The sequence below is a fragment of the Gallus gallus genome, chromosome 21, assembly GCF_016699485.2.
Source record: "Gallus gallus isolate bGalGal1 chromosome 21, bGalGal1.mat.broiler.GRCg7b, whole genome shotgun sequence".
Lineage (NCBI taxonomy): Eukaryota > Metazoa > Chordata > Aves > Galliformes > Phasianidae > Gallus > Gallus gallus.
Genome location: NC_052552.1, coordinates 5,507,034 through 5,525,521, shown reverse-complemented (window position 1 = coordinate 5,525,521; position 18,488 = coordinate 5,507,034). Strand labels below are relative to the sequence as shown.

General features: G+C 44.5%; 1 protein-coding gene across 1 annotated transcript; it reads left to right on the top strand.

Annotated features, from left to right (window-relative positions):
• The first annotated feature begins 1,224 nt into the window (after positions 1–1,224).
• Positions 1,225–18,415, top strand: PLOD1 (procollagen-lysine, 2-oxoglutarate 5-dioxygenase 1). Its single transcript, NM_001005618.2, has 19 exons — positions 1,225–1,480; positions 5,908–5,999; positions 6,508–6,644; positions 7,820–7,983; positions 8,472–8,584; positions 9,712–9,775; positions 10,791–10,888; positions 11,220–11,321; positions 11,413–11,544; positions 11,825–11,946; positions 12,531–12,635; positions 13,062–13,187; positions 13,956–14,097; positions 14,630–14,743; positions 14,956–15,021; positions 15,363–15,467; positions 15,848–15,994; positions 16,301–16,426; positions 16,680–18,415. The coding sequence occupies exons 1-19, from the start codon at positions 1,399–1,401 to the stop codon at positions 16,833–16,835; spliced, it is 2,193 nt and encodes a 730-aa protein (NP_001005618.2). The 5' UTR covers positions 1,225–1,398; the 3' UTR covers positions 16,836–18,415.
• The last annotated feature ends 73 nt before the right edge of the window (positions 18,416–18,488 follow it).

The following is an 18,488-nucleotide window of genomic DNA, read 5'->3' as shown; positions in this document are numbered from 1 at the left end:
ATTCCCAGTGAGCAAATAAATACAAACGGTTATTCTTTGCGAGGAAGCATGGAGAATAACAGCTGCAGTGTGCCCCTTCTAACTGAGAGCCCAAAGGCTCTTACGCTTCTCTATGTCTCTTTCCAGTGTGTATTCCATACCCCGAGTCCAGCTGATGTGTATTGCATTTCCTTTTTTATCTCAACCCGCCATCTCAGCACACACCCATCACTTTTTGTGCCTCTGCTGAACACAGTGGTGCTGGTGCTTTCTCCCTGATACTGTAACCTGTGTCCCATGGAGCAGCCTCCAGTGTGGCTGGAGCCAGGGCATCTTTCAGTGATGGCTTCAACAATATACCACAACTTGTTGTTTTAATGATGAGATATTCTCGTTTGCACCTCCCAGTAAAGGAAGTAAGTGATTTCGGGATGTTTCAGCAGTGGAAGAGAAGTTGGCTTTATTTAAATACAGCTCTGTCATCTCTGTTTGCTTCAGCAGAAAAAATGTGTCACCCGAGGGCTCACAGCACAGCAGGGTTCCCCTGCACTGAGCCATACATTCACCGCAACATAAAAATGACCATAAACCCATTTCTTTTAAAGAAAATTATAACTTTATAAGGTAGGTTCATTTTGCCTACTCTCAAAGTTGAGCAAAACAAGCTAGAAAATGAAGTGTGGGTAAATCATCGGGGACGGAACAAGAAATCCCAGCACCAGGACAGTGAAATGTAAGAGAAGGAAGTAAATGTAGCTGCAGAAAAGCAGCATAGCAAATCACGGCAGCAGATTTTATATTCCAGAAGGAAACAGATGAGATACCAGACGAAAAGAAGGCATTTAGTAACGGCTTCCAGTGCCCCGAGCTGTGCTTAATTTCTGCTGTGCATTTTTTAACGCTTGATGGCTGTGTCAAGCTCAGCCCAGCACAGACTGAAGCCGGCCGGAGCATCAGCTCACCCGCGGTGGCTGAACGCGTTTAATTAACGCTTCTGCACTTGGTTGCCGCACGGCTGAGCAGCGCCCCGCGCACCCCCGCCCGACTCCGCACCCCACGTGAAGTCAGCGCGGCTGCACGACCCGACCCGCAGCGCTGCCGGCAGAGGCAGGCACCGCTCTCGCCTCGCACAGCCCTCGGCCCCAGCGCTTCCTGCTGCCTCTCCCGGCTCCGGCCCAGCTGCCTCCGCGCCTCTTGCGGGGGCCGGAGCAGGGAGGAGGAGCCGCTTCCCCCCCCCCTCCACCCGTCCCCGCCGGGCGGGTCTGGTGCGTGGCAAAGGCTCCGGCAGCCCCGGAGGTTTCTGGAGCCGCCGTCCGCCGGGTCTCTGCGGAGCGGGGCAGCGCCCGAAGCCGTCCCGTAGGCAGCGCCCGCAGTCGGTATCGGTTCCCGGAGTGGGATTCAGGCGGGGAAGTCGCCTCCATGGTGCCCCCGGCGGTGCTGCTGCCCTGGGTGGTGCTGCCGCTGCTCGGGGTGCAGGGTGGCAGCGGCTCCAAGCAGGAAGGTAAGGGGGTCGGGGGGGCCTGCGGGTCGGAGCGGGTTGCACGGGGAGCTGGAGGCCGGGTTGGTGGCGGGGCAGCCTTGCTGGTGGTGCCGCTACCTCCCATAGCTTCCCAGGGCAACTCAGAGGCATTGCCCGACCCGGGGCCAATGCGCACTGCATTATCTGAGCTCCTGAGTGGCACTCAGAGCCTTCTGCTGAGCCCTGAGCTGGTGCACGAGCTACGGTGGGTGCGCTGTGCACATGCTTCCTGGGTGCCTCAGTTATCAGACAGGCACTGGCTGCTCACAGTTGTGTGAGGAGAGCCTTGGATAACATTTCGTGCTGATAAAGTCCCATGGCTGCATCCCAGCTGGGTCAGCCTTCCTGCCTTTGAGCTTACACAGGTCAAAAATTAGGTAATAGTGTTTGATCCCAGACTGGTCATGAGAACGCTGAGATCTCACCCTGAGATCCATGGTGCTCCTAAAACATCCTTGTATCTCTGCATGTATCCCTGGTACACGCTCCGAGGAGTAATTGGTACAACAGTAGGGAATTAGGGAAGCCATTGAGTGTCAGGCATGCTGACAAAGAGATTCACACATTGTCACTCTGCCAAAATGTTTGGATAATTATCTCTGTCTTCATTAGAGAAGTGGCAACGAAGAGGAGATTTCATCTTGTTACCTAGAATATTTCCTTTACTGTGGTTAACATGTACCTGTGGAGTGCTGGGAGTGCCGTAGCTGTACCAGCACAATGCAAGCAGTGTCACTGCAGCAGTTAGGATAAATGTTAGACAAATACAAGGGGGAAATGAGTCCCGGTGTCATCCTGCTTTCCCTACGCACCTCACATCATCTGGGCTTTTAGCAAGTTCTTGGAACACACTGATATTAAAATGGGGTGCTGGGAATAGACAGTGAGGTGTGTTGTTTAGGAAGAGAGAGTTGGAATTTCTTGTTTTCTGATAGGTTCAGAAAAAAAGCCTTACCGTGTCTGTGCCTCAGCTTCCCCAGAGCAATGTGAGAATAGTGTTACCTATCTTCTCCCTTGTAAGTTCTTTTAAATCTCTTCAGAAGCTTCAGGCTTAGTTATTTGTAGTTTTCAGTTGGATTGTTACCTAAAAACTTTGGGAAATGGATATTTAATTAAATTGTGCACTTGCTTTTTCTATTTGGTCCCAGTATTAAAAGTATTTTCTCGGATACCATCTTTACAGGAAGCTGCACAATGAGCTTTCATGAAGCGTAGCCTGGGGATAAATTCATTCCATGTCCTGAACTGCAGCTGTGCTCTCCCTGTAGAGTCGGCAGAAATAAACAACTGTACAATTTCTTGTTGCTGAACTCGTCGCTGATTTTTGCTAAGCTTGTAAAACTCAGAAGCACACCCCAATCATTTCACGGTGGTGTTGATAGCAGACTTTCCTTACTGAGACTTTGTTCCTTTAGAATGGTTGGCATCTGTAGCGCTCAAACAACAGAAGTGTTAAATGCCCTTTATTATCCTTTTACAGATGGCAAAGTAGAGGGACAGCAAGACTGATTCCTTGTTGCAGAGTGGTACAGTCCAGCTGCCCTGGTTCCTAGTCCAGCACGTCCTTCATTGAACCACACTGTGTTTGTATTTTGCAGTTGTACCATTATTAAATGTATTTCTAATTGTCAGCGTGGCCTGAAGAGTCATTGGGTGCAGCTTAACAGAATAGGTGCCACTTGTGGGTGTGAAAATTAACTGTTGTGTGGAAAACAGGGAAGCACGAGACTGCTTTTTGGAGGTTTAAAAGTTCCTCCACGTGATGGTAGAATGAAAAGGGCTTCCTGCTCTGTCTCTGGACAGCTGCGCCAGTGTTGAACAAAATCATTAGGAAAGAGAAAAAAGGGTTAAGGGAGTAAGAGTGGAGGCGGCATAGCTCAGCACAGCGCTTCAAACACTGGGCTGAAGGAATGTCTCTTGGGATGGAAAGCTTTCTCTACTGCAGGGATTGCTCAGAAGAGAAACTGAACTGAATGTCTCTTCGAGTCCTACCCCCACAGAATAGCAAGGAGAAGGGCATATGTAACTAGGAGCTCAGATGCCGAGGGTAGCAGTCTCTGTGCTGGCTCTCCATGCACCAGTGGCTTCACATGCTGCACAGCAAAAACCTTTTCTGCCTTAGAAATACGACACCGCTTCCTGTGCATCCAGGGGAGCTTTCTGCTCCAGCTTCAGCTCCAGCAAACTTTTGGCACTGGTGTTGAACAACATATAAGCAGTTGGTTGCTATCTCGTGTGGTGGCACAAAAAATACATTGTTAGTTTATTTAATTGGAAATACCTGAGCATTTAGGCCAAACTAATTACGTGGCAGTCGGGCTCTTTTCTTCTATCCCCGTGATATGCTTTCTCCTCTCCTTTCAGGTCTGATGTTTGTCTTGACATTCCTTTTTGACAAGCCTGCCTTTGCCCACCTCCTCATTGGCAGTATGAGAGATTTTCTCAGAAACTGCAAGCTCAGAGCTAGTAAAGCTGCCATGGTTTTCTTCATGCCATCATGTAGCTAGAAACAGTAATGGCTTTAACACATTCCCTGAGGAAATACATATTTTACTCATTTATTTGTACCCTCTGTCTGAACGGGGCACAAAGAACTGCAGCATGCTGCAGGAGCTGAATTAAGAATGCACTTCATAGAGCTAAAAATCTGCCTTTCAAGTTGTGCTTATGCAGGATTCATTTTCTTTTGTTTATCACTCCCTTTGTGCATAGACGACTAAAGAGATGCAGTTAGATCTGACCTCATTGTTGACTGTTCTCGGTCTCTCCGTGTTCTGATGCAGGTAAAAGGTTTTAGGAATTTCTTTGGGACTACTCTCTTTCATCCTAATCTGCAGTTTCTACCTTATTTTTAACTTCTGCTGACTTTGTCAGGTCTGTCTGGGACCCCTCGTGGATCCTTCCTCTCTAAGGTCAGTCAGTATCAGTTTGGGTGCGCTAGGAGGATTCATCTGGTAGATCCATTGAAAAAGATCATTATTCCAAGAGAAGCCTGCTCAAGCCAAGAAAACAGAATTTCAGGTTTTCCTAGTATTCTCTGATGTTAAAATCAGATGGTCAGGGTTCATATTTAAACACTGTTGCCAGAACCTATACAAATTCCTGCTTAAGTAAAAGTATTAAGATGAAATATAGCATTTAATCATTACAATTAAGAAATGAGGGCCTCCGCATAAAACTGGTATTTCAGTGGTACACTGGAGAAACTTTTGGAAGAGAACCTTAGGATTTAGCTTTGTTATTTCTAAGGGACTGGAAATGAGAAACAAATTTGGGAGGAGAATGTAGATGAAAGCAATGGCGGAACTAAATTCATTTTATATACGTCTGAAAAAAGTCTGGAAAATGCCTCTGGAGTGCAGTAGGAAACTGGAGCAGCCACAGAGGGGGAACGGTGACACTCAGCAGAATCTTGGTTCTGTCAATGCTGACTGACATCAAATCAGCTCCGTGGGGACAGGAAGCCAGTTGCATTAAATAGGTGACTTCCAAGTGGGCGTCTTTCAGTGGTTCTACTTTTTTTCCTCCAAATTCTCTGTGAAAGAATAGAATTTTGGATTTCCAAAGCAGCTCACTCCAAAAACCCCACTCCATGCATTACATTTTCTTTTTCCATCTCATTACTCAGGCAGTGAAACTGTGTCTTTATACCATCTCCCCTTTTATACTCAGGATCAAGTTCTGATCATGAGCTGCACAAATACAAAGGCAGAAAAACAGTCTTGCTTGCACTGCAGCTAGTTTGGAGTTGTTCCATCAAATGCTGACATTTCTGGGTACCTTTGCCATGTTCTGTCCCCCACGATACTTTGTTCCTCCAGTAAAACAATAGCTACATCCATGCTTTCTTTTTTTTCCCTCTCTCTGGGTCTGATAGGAGTTGCTGCCAAGAAAATCCAGGCAGCAAATAAGAAGGATTTGAAGCTGTTTTCTTTCTGGGGCCGAAGCTTTGTGGGCAGTGAGGACACCTATAGCGCTTAGCGTTGTACAGGGTAGAGATAATTGGGTGAGGTGTAAGCAAGCTGTTTGCTTCTCAGCAGGATGTGGTAGCTCCACAGCTAGGCTACCTCCCTTGCCTATTTTGAAATGGAACTGGGCAGCTATCCGTGTTTTACAGAGCAGACATAACCTTTGTCCACCAACAGCAGTGACAGAGCATAGGTTGGGACTCCTGGATTCTATTGCTGGATTCACAACCAGCTTAAAGTATGATGCTGGGAAAGTCCAGTGGTTGGATTGTACTCCTGTTGACTTCCTATTGTCAAAGCTGTGAAGTGCATTTAAGACTAATGATCCCTACCATAGCTCAGTGTCATGAGAGTAAAGCATTTTTGTTAAAGTATGGAACAACAAGTTTTGAAAACAATGCAAGTTGATTATGTGTATCCTGTGTTTTCTCCTGCATGCAGAAAACCTGCTGGTTCTGACTGTTGCCACCAAGCAGACCGAGGGATTTCGACGCTTTAGAAGATCAGCCCAATTCTTCAACTACAAAATCCAGGTGATGGCGAGCAGCCTCAGTGGTGGTTGGTCAAAGCGAGTTTTGAAGTGGGCACTCCTAAGAGCGTGGGGTGGATAAGACTTGGCCACAAAACAAACAAATCTTAAGAGTGGACATATCTACTCAGCTGAAAAATACTGTCACTGTGGATGTTTATGCAGCAGTCTTTCTTATTCCATCCCCAGTGGTGGCTTGAGATGAGGTCTATAACGCCTGCTCAATGGAGCTCCATGGCACTTTTCTATTACATTTTGGAAGCACGGTACAGACTAGAATGCTCCCATCCCTGTTGCTGAAAGTTCTCTGTTACTGTGCTGCATGTTATTCTGACTGTCCATCCCAGAGAGTAGTTCAAAGGCTGACATGTATGCCTAGTCTGTCTGCCCTGGCGCTCCTGGTTTTGTGCTGGGCTTTAACAGGACGAGTGGGGCTATGAATTTGTGTTCTTTCTTGTGATCCTTGCTGGGAAAACGGCCTGTTGAGTATACCCTGTGTCTGTCATCCTTAGGTGCTTGGGCTGGATGAGGAGTGGAAGGGTGGAGATGACAAGAAGCCAGCGGGAGGTGGGCAGAAGGTCCGTCTCTTGAAATCAGCTTTGAAGCAGCATGCAGATAAGGAAGACTTGGTCATCCTTTTCATTGAAAGGTAATGGATCAGAAATTATTTGTCATTAAATGAATCAGATTGTTTGGACAGAAGAAATTAACTGTGAAGTAGATTGCTTCTGGAAGATGTGTGCAGACCTGTGTTTTATCCCCCTGAATTCTTTGCAGTCACCTGGGAGTTGCTCAGAGCTGCATTCGTGGCAGTTGGGAGGGTCTGACCAAAAAGGGCTGATCCCAACTTCTGTATAATACAAAATATGATAGTATTATACCTGCTTTTCTGCCAGGGTGGAATTTGGCTGCTCCTATTTCCAGAGAATGGGCAATTTCTCTGGATTCCTTTAGTGGAATTGTTTTTTTTTTTTATAGGGTGAGTCCTGAGAGCCAGGGATTAGTCTGCCAGAGATATGTGGAAAGGGAAAAGAATGGTCTGTAGTCTCAGTGTCTTTTCCTGTGCCCAGCACCAGGCAGGGCAGGAATACTGGTATCTGTCTCCAGCTCCCGTGGCAGGGAGATCATCTTTTCAGCTCTGAGTGTCTATGTGCATTTAGAGGTTGAGAATGATTCATCTCTGGAATTCGGAATGTTTTTACTCACCAAGAGTGGGTTTGTAGTTTGCAAATCCTCTTGCAGAAAACTCAAGTCTCATTCTGTGGGTGTTGCTTGGAAATTAGTGAGTCCTATTCAGTACTGAAGAGAGAGCAGCTGGAGTCCAGCATGCAGTGACTGTTGTCTACTATAGCTCCCTCTTGAAGATTTGCAGAACTCCATAGAGAATGGCAGGATGCCAAAGGATTTAAAAAGCATAACCTATGGGTTTGTTTAGTTTAGAAAGGAGTGTGGGTATAAAGGAATGGCAGAATAAATCTTAATGAGTGAGGGCACCAGGGTTTCACAGTTGCAAACTGCGGAAGAGAAGAAGAGATCTGCATGTTCTGTGACTTGGAAGTTTTGGTTTTATTGTCAGTGAAAACTTTGTAAGCATGGGCATAAGTTACCCCAAGATATTGTGGAATCTTCTCCAGTGGAAAGTAACATCTTCCCCTGTATGAATGAGACTTCAATTTAATTATCTGTAATTACAACAAAAATATAATACTGTGAAACAGAACTAGAAGGAGATTCCTGATAAATTGTTTCTAGAAGCTTTTGTACTGGCATGTTTTTCTAATTCCATTCCTTTCTGTCCCTTTCTTTGTTTGTCTTTTATTCTAGCTATGATGTACTCTTTGCATCGGGCCCCACGGAACTGCTGAAGAAGTTCAAACAAGCCAAGAGCAAGGTGGTCTTCTCAGCAGAGAATTACATCTATCCTGACAGAAAGTTGGAAGCCAAGTACCCTCCGGTGCGAGATGGAAAGCGCTTCCTGGGTTCTGGAGGTAAGAATCAGAACCTTCTTTCGGCCAAAAATCACTCTTAGCTTTGCCCTTGCATTAGAAAGCTTTCAGGAGAAGTATCAAGGAATCAAATGTGGAAAGCATCTCTGTGGAAGATGGTGGGAACTGAAACCAGGGCATAATTACCCACAGTGGTATGCCTAACAGTGCTGATGCCTTTTACTTGCAGGAGGGGACACGGCTATGAATTATATCTGAAGCATAGGAAGCTGCTCACTGTCTTTGTTTTGCCGTGAGGTGCTATTCAGGAGATAGCTATCTGGGCTTTTCTGTTTGGTCCTGGTTTAACTTCAGGGGACTGTCGGGAAGGGTGGTCTGTACACACTTTCTGCTGAAAGCTGGTGTAGCTCTGCTGCATCACAGGGTGGAATGAGAGTTGTGTATGGAAAAAGTGAGAGTGTGGTATTCAGAAGTCCTCAACTTTTTCTGGTTAGCTGGGTTGAAGTACCTCTCCATTTTTGTTCCTGCAGGCTTCATAGGTTATGCTCCAAACCTGAAAAAACTTGTAGAGGAGTGGAAAGGAAAGGATGATGACAGTGACCAGCTCTTCTACACGAAGATCTTTTTGGATCCAGAAAAAAGAGTATGTGTAGTTAAGCTTTTCCAGTGTGGTATCCCTGTTGATTTTAAAAGAAGTCAGTCAGGTGCACGTTGCCCCAGAATTATTGCTTTGACATTATTACATGGAAGAGGCTAGTAGGATGTCTGGTTATCTGTTTTCCTTACAAAAATTTGCATTATAGCAACTACACCCGTGGAAAAGCTTTGAAAGGAATAGCCCTGTGTCCTGACTTTAGTTTCTGTTGTCCTTGCTCTGCGTTATGCAGTGCCAGCTGTTACTGAGGGAAGTCACAAATGCATGGGAATTGAGAAGTGAAACTGTAACAGTGAAGTCAGGAGGAATCTTTAGAAATAAGAAAGTGCTTTTAGATCAGCTGGAGTAGTTGTACTTTTTTACCTCCCCAAATCTGAATGTGACTCATGACATTTTAACGTGAACCGTTCAGCAGTCCCTTTAATATTCTCATCTGCATTTCTGGCCCTATGCCATACAAAGGCTGAGTAATTCCACTAACTTGGCATTCAAGACAGCGGATGTTAGCACCCTGCTGTCCTTTCCAGTAATCAGACTTTATAAATGCCTGGAGGGACACTGAGCTCCGCTAAGTCAGAGATGGGTTTTTCAGTCCAACAAAAATCTAGTCAAAGTGTGATTTGTAGCAGGGGGTAAAACAAAGATTGCTCAAGCTGGGCTTGCACCCTTATGTTCTGGTTTGACAGTGGTACCTGAGCCCTTACCCGAGGTGACGCTGGCCCTGTGGATAGATGGCAAGAAACTGTCTAGACAGCAAATGTTTTTGTTATCTTGGCATTCCTGCATATTACACGTGGATTTTATGTGACCGTGCTGCAAGTGTACCTGCAATATGCTGCATATTGTTATAGACACACCCAGATTAGTATTCAAAGTGTTTATTTGTATGGTTTTGCTGAATATATTGTGTGAAAGCTGCTCTCAAAAATGGTGAATTTTCTCAGTTTCAACTGAAAGTAAAGATGATCTGGGGATGTTTCAGGCTTCAAGCTTGGGAAGTATGGAAATGATTATAGAAATATGATATATCTTTGTTCAGCATAAAGTTTTTCACATGTGAAGAACAGATGACTGCTTGTGTTCTAATTAAGTTTATGCATCTCATTCTTTTAAAGGAAAATATCAACATCAGTCTAGACCATAGAAGTCGGATCTTCCAAAACCTAAATGGAGCATTAGGTGAGATGGGAGGAAGCTCATTGCTCCTTGGAATGCAACTGTGTGCTGACACCAGAAATAAATTTGTCTTGTGGCTGAAGGGATTAAATTTCAGAAATTCCTGTCCCTGCAGAACAAGCCTCAGCAAAAAGCCTCTGCAGAGTTCTGGAATTAATTTGCAATTCCATTGCGACCAACTAGGTTCTCACTGCACTTCCCTTTTCACTTGGGGAATGCAGGTCAAGTTGTCCATCTTACATCTCCTTGCCACTTTGATCTCTTAGCATGTCGGATTACATTAGCCTTAGAGATTGAAAATGGGAGGCACTTCGCTGCAAGTAACAACACGTAGCACTGCCTAGGGCTTGCCTTGTCTTTCTGCTTCAGAACAATGTCTGGAATGCCATAAAAGGTGAGATGAAGCCAGATACAGCCTGTGTGTGTGCATTTGACCCGTAACAGGCTTCTGATCAGCTGATTGATTTTGCCAGTCCCTGTCAAAGGGATTAACTTACTATACTGAGATTACTGCCAAATGTTTTGAGTTTATTATCTTGCACCAGTCCATCTTTATTTCAGTCAGGTGAAAAATGACAGTGTTATTTTTTTTGCTTCTGTGCTCTTGATAACAGCAAGACTAGACCTTGGATCTGTGCTTAGCCTGTTTTCCAAAGAATTTTGTGTGATTGCATTGAGGAGATACCTTGAGTGATAACTTCCAGGAGGACAGAATTCTGTCTGGGTTGAAGGCAGCAGGTGCAGAGTGTGCAGAGGTGAGAAGGCTCTGAATCCTCCCTGGTCATCAGTAGCTGTTCCTTACTTTGGAGTTTGTCAGTGCCAGTTTTGAAAGACTGTTAAAATGTGGCTTCCCAGTAGAAGGCATGATCATCAGCCCAGTGAGCTACATTCTTTGTCCAGCTTCACAGAATCCAGGTCTATGCTATCATCTTTCAGCAATTGTTATGTAGAAATGGGGTATGGTGCTGCTAATTTTTATAAATGCCTTCTGATAATATGATGACAATGTCATTTCCAGATGAGGTGGTTCTGAAGTTTGAAAATGCACGAGTGAGAGCAAGAAACTTGTTATATGACACTCTGCCTGTAATAATTCATGGAAATGGACCCACCAAGGTAAGTGGGTATCCTAAGAAGAAGATTTGATATGTATTTGTTCCAAAGTAGCCCTTTAGACTTATTTGTATCAGGTTGCTGTCTTCCCATATAATGACTTTCTCTGTGTACATTTACACCAAGAGACAATAAGTGTCCCAGGTCCATAGCAGCAAGATGGGTCTGGTTCAAAGATTGATGTGCGATTCGGCCCTGAGACTGTCCGACTACAGGTTTGTTAGTCCAAGGAGAACAGAAATGAAGTTCTGCTGAAGTGTGATCTTTGAAACCTACAGAGGCAAAGATCTTCCTCTGTCCTGTAATGTTTAACATGACAAATTCCCTTTTGCAGCTGCAGCTGAACTACTTGGGAAACTACATTCCTCAAATATGGACATTTGAGACTGGCTGTACTGTGTGTGACGAAGGTCTGCGCAGCCTCACAGGTATTAAGGTAAGGCTAATGTCTATTCCAAGCTCTCAAGGCAGGCGTTACAACTACAATGGAATCTTACGTGTCTGATGTCTCTTCTCACTGAATGTAGGATGAAGCTCTGCCAATGATTCTGATCGGTATTTTCATCAAGCAGCCCACCCCGTTTCTCTCCCAGTTTTTCTTGCGGCTTCGTAATCTCCATTACCCAAAGCAACGAATTCAAATCTTCATTCACAACCATGTAAGTAAAGTTGGCCTGCGATAGTCTTAGCAAATGTTGGGAAAATGTGTACTTCCTCCCATATTCTAGTCACCTTTGCAACCTTTGACTACCCTGCCAGGCTTTGCAATCCCTGTACTCATCTGCAGTGGCACCTGTATAATGGATGCATCCAGCTGTAAAGATGTGGAAATCGGAAGAGCTGTTGCTTGTCTGCTTTGACATTCACATGAACAGGATGTTGAACAGTCTGAGATGAGTTCATCTCACCTTCTTTTCCTTATTTTTTTCTCTTCCATAGGAAGAACATCACTCGATGCAAGTGGACTCTTTTGTTAAGGAGCACAGCAAAGAATATCTTGCTATGAAAGTGATTGGACCAGATGATGAGGTGGAGAATGCTGAGGCGCGTAACTTGGGCATGTAAGTGAACAGACCAGGCATGATGTCTAGCAGCATCAGTCTGTGTCCAAACTAGGGTTTTTCTGAGGATCATCACTGTCAAGTGGATGTTTTATGTCTTTCAGTTACTCTCTTCTTTCAGTTTTCCTAGCCTTAATTCTCCATGCCCATTGTACACTGAGGGAAAAAAATCTGCCCTATTCCTTCAGTTTTAGAAATCAAATTCCTTATGCCCAGTCCTACACATAAGAATATGCACCCATATCTCCAAAGAAGAGGAGTGTAGTAGTAGAGGTAAGAACTAGTGATCAGGAGATGTGAATTTGAGCTCGGGCCTGGAATTGGGCCAACCATAAATGGGAATCGCTCAGTCTGTGCTGTGGAAACGCTTGGCTAAGTTTGATATTCACTGCATTTCACTGTGTGCTGTTGGCTACTGAAATTAATGTCCTTTTACTATGCTGGCTCTCTGGGTTGTTATGTTAGACTCACTTTCCTAACACCTGGACAAAGACCCTTAGAGTACGAGGTCCTACTGTTCTGTCTCTTGTCTTACTCTTTTCTGGGTGGATGTTGATGTGACTTTTCTTATTCTCTGGCTACAGGGATTTGTGCAGAAAGGATCCTGACTGTGATTATTATTTTAGTCTGGATGCTGAAGTAGTTCTGAAGAACACAGAGACACTAAGGATTCTCATTGAACAGAACAAGTGAGTTCATTGGTCAGAGCAGTCATTAAGGGCCATCTTTCACAAAGGAATACAGTTTGCTCTTTTATCACTGAGACGTGTAAGGCTGCTAGGTGAACTGTGCTGGAGATGAAATGTCAGATGTATGCCTTTTGTTTGGTCCTTTTTTGCTGCAGTTGCAAGGACTGAATTATAGGCAGCAGATGTAAATCATCCCAAGTTTGCCTTTAAGTAGTCACTGGAATAAATTGGATTCCAAGAATCCTTCTGCTGGATGCAGTTAGATACGCGGTTGTAAATGTATTTACTCTTGCTTATGTGGAATTTTATTCCAATGTAGTTAATAGAAGCTGCGAGTGAAAGATAATCTGCCTCTCAGGATCTTGTGGTTTGTAAATCTTTTCCTTCACTTCCTGTGGTAACATCCCTTTTCTTTTGCACTCACAGGTCAGTGATTGCCCCCCTGGTGAGTCGTCATGAGAAGCTGTGGTCAAATTTCTGGGGAGCGCTGAGCCCTGATGGGTATTATGCCCGCTCAGAAGATTATGTGGATATTGTTCAAAGGAGGAGGGTGTGAGTATAGAGCAAGTTTCTTACTGATGCACTCCCTCAAGTACAAAGCTGGTGCACATTATCATCAAACCAGGGAACACAATTGCCTTGGGGCACAGAAGAGGGAAGTAAGTCTGAACCCTTGCTTAAAGCTGCTCAGTGTTCTTCCCTGAGCACAGATTTCAGACAGATTTTATTATGAGTTGAGCAAGATGTTGAGAACCCTAACTATGCTGAAATCACTTCATCATACTCATGTGTTTTTCCACCTGTGAATTACAGTTAGTCTGTAAAATCTCTTATAAAGCTGTTTAATCTTTGTCAGATTGTCTTCATAATACTCTAGGTGATCGTTGAATGGAATATTCACAAAGTACAATTGTTGGTTCATTCATATTCTTGAGGGGCCTTTTTTGGGGCAATAAATGCTGGAAATCAGATTATGCCTTTTTAGCTGATTCAGGTTTTTTTTAAATAATTAGGAAAAATTATGTTGATCTCTCTGGGAAGAGACTCAAGACATTAATGTTGTCCCATGCAGAAACACACAATATCAGTCAATTGCTTTCACAGTGCCCTGGCATTTTTACTCTTTAAAAGCTCTGGGCAATATAAATGATTTTTCCTGAAATGACAACTCCTGTTGGCATGGTTTCTCCCTCCCATTCTGAGTTGGCTCATTTCAGCAAGCCTTGCTGACATGATGGTGCTGCCTTCCATCACACTGAGCCCAACAGTTCCTGCCTCATTGCTCTTTCAAATCTTAACTCTCCTACCCCTGTATTTCAGTGGGCTCTGGAATGTTCCCTACATCAGCAGTGTTTACATGGTGAAAGGTAAAGTCCTGCGATCGGAGCTTGACGAGGGAGATCTCTTCCACGGTGGCAAGCTGGATGCTGACATGGCTTTCTGCCACAATGTGCGGAATCAGGTCAGTTGAGGAGAGGGATTCTGGCAGGGGGGAGAACTGCACACCAGTGTGGAGGTGACAAGATTTAAGTGGTTTTGAGTCATTCAGCTCTGTTGGGGTATGGGGCAGGATGAACCGGCATTACTCAATCCTGTGCAGGCTTGGAACAGTGTAGGATTTCTGTCTTGCTGTGAAACCACACAGAGCCAGGGACTGCAAAATGCAGATAACATTTTTGTTCTTGGGTCTAGTTGGGGCTGCTCTAAAAAGGGACAACAGGGTTAAGAAGAAAGAACCAAATCTTACAGCATCTGATCTGCTTTCAACCCTGGCTGGTGGTAGGGACAGAATTACCAACTCTGGCTATAACCTTTCAAAGTTTGTCATATCCAGGATGAAAATTAAATGAAAAGTCCACAGGCAAAGAAGGAACAGATGAACGCTTGGGCAGAGCCATCATCACTGGGAAATTGTTCACTGCTTTAATTTCACAGTTGCTCACAAAAGATGTGGGATGTGGGAACAAAACTTGATTGTTTCCTCTGTTCTGCAGGGAGTCTTCATGTACTTGACAAATCGACATCAGTTTGGACACATACTGTCTCTGGAGAATTACCAAACAACTCACCTCCACAATGACCTCTGGCAAATATTCAGCAACCCTGAGGTGAGATAACCTGCCTGCTCTGAAGAATTGGCAGGCTATGTGGAATGTGAAGATCTGATGGCCAGCTTCACCAATAAGGAAGGTCCAGACTGTGTGTGATTCGTAACATCTGGATTTTCAAAGCATGTGAAGTACTGTGGCACCACTGCGTGACTTTGCCCTTCTAACCAGGCTTATCAGAAATGACTGTTTTCCTTATCTTTTAATTGTAGGACTGGAGAGAAAAGTACATCCATGAAAACTACACAGCAGCTCTGAAAGGGAAATTGGTAGAAATGGTAAGAAAACATTGCTTGTATCCATCAAAATGGGAGAACACTTGTGTTATCACTGTTGTCATTCTCTGGAATAAGCAGTTCAGTGTGACCTTGCAGTCTTTCACATGCAGAGGAAACAGGACCCTGAGAGTTTTTTTAGAGCAAAATCATTATTCTAGAAGTTCATATCCAGCTCTGTAAAGTGGAAGTAGGACACATCAATCAGAAGACAAACTTCTATCCTTGATGTTGTAGTTCCTTTCCACTTAATCTGACCCTATATAGAGTCTCTTTAGTCATATTCCTTTTGCCTCAAGCACTTGTCCTTATTTCTGCTGCTCTCACCTGTCCACATTCTGCAGCCTTGCCCAGATGTGTACTGGTTCCCCATATTCACTGACACTGCCTGTGATGAGCTGGTGGAAGAAATGGAGCATTATGGCAAGTGGTCCACAGGTGACAATACGGTAAGAGCTATTTAATCTACAGGTGACAACTTTGTCCATATATGTTCGGTGACAGTAGTGCCTCATCTAGGAAGACTTTAGATCCTGCAGCTAAACCAGGAAGCTGGCCTCAATACTGCTAATTTTCCTCTTAATTAACTCCATGGTTTTGAACGTTAGTTAACTTTTCTGAGTCCTTGTACTATCCACCAGAGTGACAATTTTCAGCCCTTCAGGGTTTAATGATTGTTTGAAATGACCTTATCATCCTGAAAATCCTGATAAATAAACTTCGTATGTATTGGTAATTACCAGAAAAAAAAAAAAAAAAAAAAAAAAGCTTTTTGTTTGTGAAGTCCAAGATGCCCATCCTCATGGGTTTTTTCATGGTTCAATTTCAGGACAGTAGAATACAAGGAGGATATGAGAATGTCCCAACTATTGATATCCACATGAACCAAATTGGCTTTGAAAGAGAATGGTATAAGTTTCTTCTGGACTATATTGCACCCATCACAGAGAAACTGTACCCAGGATATTATACCAAGGTAGGTAACACCATGGCATCAAAACTCATGGTCAGCTCAGCACCTGCTACAATTGCAGCTGTGTGAAAAGACTACTAGAATGCTCTTGCAATGTGCGTACTGTTTCCCGGTACGGAGGACTAATGCTGAACTATGACTTGAAGTAAATGCATCAGAAAATACAGTTTTCCAATAACATTTTCCTGCGTTATTGTGGTTCTTCTTAGCAGTGAGGTGTAATGTAAAAATGACACCCTATCCCACAGCTCGGTAACCACAGGCTACTACAGCTCTGTAACAGATGCTCTTTTTTCTTCTCTCCTGCAGACTCAGTTTGAACTAGCCTTTGTGGTCCGCTACAAACCTGATGAGCAGCCTTCTCTAATGCCCCATCATGATGCTTCCACCTTTACCATTAACATTGCTCTGAACAGGGTTGGAATAGACTATGAGGTAAGTTTGCCAGCATGTTGGGGATGAAGCACAGCCTTCCAGGCACAGTCTTCTTTATTGATACTTGGCTTCTTCACACTGAAGGCTGTGATTAATGACTGGGTTATTTTAGGGTTTTTTTGAGCACATTAGAGCACAACAGATTCCCCAGCTCCCTTCTCACGCTTTCTGAAGAGCTGCCAAGAGAAGGCAGAGACCCTTTCCCTTAGGTGATTTAACCAAGCTGATGTGTCTCTTGGTCTGTATCTCTCAGGGAGGAGGCTGCCGGTTTTTGCGCTATAACTGCTCAATTCGAGCTCCACGGAAAGGGTGGACTCTCATGCATCCGGGACGCCTCACCCACTACCATGAAGGTCTTCCAACCACCAAAGGAACCCGTTATATTGCAGTGTCTTTTATTGACCCCTAGAGCCATGCTTCACAGGAAAGACATTTCCCTGGCCCTGCTCACTGCTGACTTGGAGTGGAAACAGGGAATGCTGCGGAGAGTCTCTAAGGCATTGATCAAAGCTATTTGGATATTGATTTTTTTTAATCAATGTTAAGACTCCACTGCTGGAAGATCTCCCTCTCTGATACTGCGGGTCATATCTAGGAATGTTGCTGTAGAATTTGGAAGGAGATTTTGTGCCTTCATTTTTGATTCTGCTCTTCATCCGCTGTGTCTTGGAAATGCGATTTACTTGAACCTTCACGGCTTGGTTGGCTTTACAGAAATGCTTTCTTGGACTGGAAATCCAGCTCTTTGGAGGCAAGTCACAAGCTTTCTCTCCAGGTAGCTGGAATCTTTTTTTATATCCACAGCATATACAGGACTGGACACTAGAAAATCATTTCTGGATACTATACCAAACATAAACAATCAGGGAGCTGGCTCCAGGAGTCATAACAGTTACATGTCATACCAGGTGAAACTCAGTAGTACGAGCCTGAAGATCATCTGAATCCTTACCTCTTTGCAGTCTTTGGAAACACATCACAGAGTTCAAAGCAGCAGCAATGGCAATATAGGTGCTTTGTGTTAGTTAATGAAGGTCCACTAATTATACTTTATCTCTGGGATTAGTCTGAAGACATAAAAAAAGAAAAATAGCCTCCCTCTCTTCTGTTACCGCAGTTTAAGGGGAGCATTCATAGCCAGGCAAAGGGAGGGCTGACAAGAAGTTGATCAGCCAGGGGGACTTCACTGCTGAATCAGCCCAGCTCTATCCATGTTAAGATCTACAGGAGCTCTGATGATGGGGTAACAACCCGGAGGCCTCACTGATCTTTGGCCTCATTCCTCTTCTTAGTGATTATTTGGGTAACTCCCTTTGCATCCAGCTTGTTTGAGCCATCGCTGTAGAAGAACTATTTTCTGGTACTTAGAGGAAATCATTATTCGGTATTTCTATTATTTGAGATTGCAAACCAAAGCACCCCACTGCAATGGGGTTGAGACCAATAGAAATGGGTTGAATGAGCACTGAGAGGTTGTGGCAAACCAATAGGGATAAAAAACACTGCCTAGAATAGGGCTGTGGGTGGAGGGGGAGCAGGGAGAAACCCTTGTATTGCTGCCTGTGAGATACCTGCTCTGCTTTTTAGACGCCCTTCTCCAGGCTGGTTTGTTTCATAGGCAGTACATTCACATGGGGATTGGGGTGGACCCACTGGGGCCGCTCTCTGAGGGCTCTTTGGGGTCTCCTTCAATGCCAAGCACCCACATGTGCCCAGGGCAGTAAAACAATTCAGTTGAAAGTGATAAAAATTCGTGCTGGCTGAAACCCATAACGCCTCATGCTGTAACCAAATGAAGGGACTTCCTAGGCCAATGGTTGAGAAGATATCGACATGGTGTATGTATTTATTTAGCTTTTTTTCTCCCCCCACTTATTTTGTTGTGCTTTTCCTCTGCCCGCCACTGCGATCGGAACCCGCGCGGAGCCGTTTCACACACAGATTCCAACCGGGGGAGGAAATTCGCATTAAACTATTCCAAAACGCTCAGTGGTTGTGTTTTGTTACTTCCGCGGGGCGGCTCCTCGAGCCTACAGCTCCCGAAGCTCCCCGGGACAGCGCC

Excerpts from the sequence above, each read along its gene's own strand:
- PLOD1 (NM_001005618.2), top strand. The coding sequence starts at position 1,399 with ATGGTGCCCCCGGCGGTGCTGCTGCCCTGGGTGGTGCTGCCGCTGCTC. Across the intron at positions 11,322-11,412 it reads GCAGCCTCACAGGTATTAAG|GATGAAGCTCTGCCAATGAT; the intron begins GTAAGGCTAATG and ends CACTGAATGTAG. Across the intron at positions 14,744-14,955 it reads AAATATTCAGCAACCCTGAG|GACTGGAGAGAAAAGTACAT; the intron begins GTGAGATAACCT and ends TTTTAATTGTAG.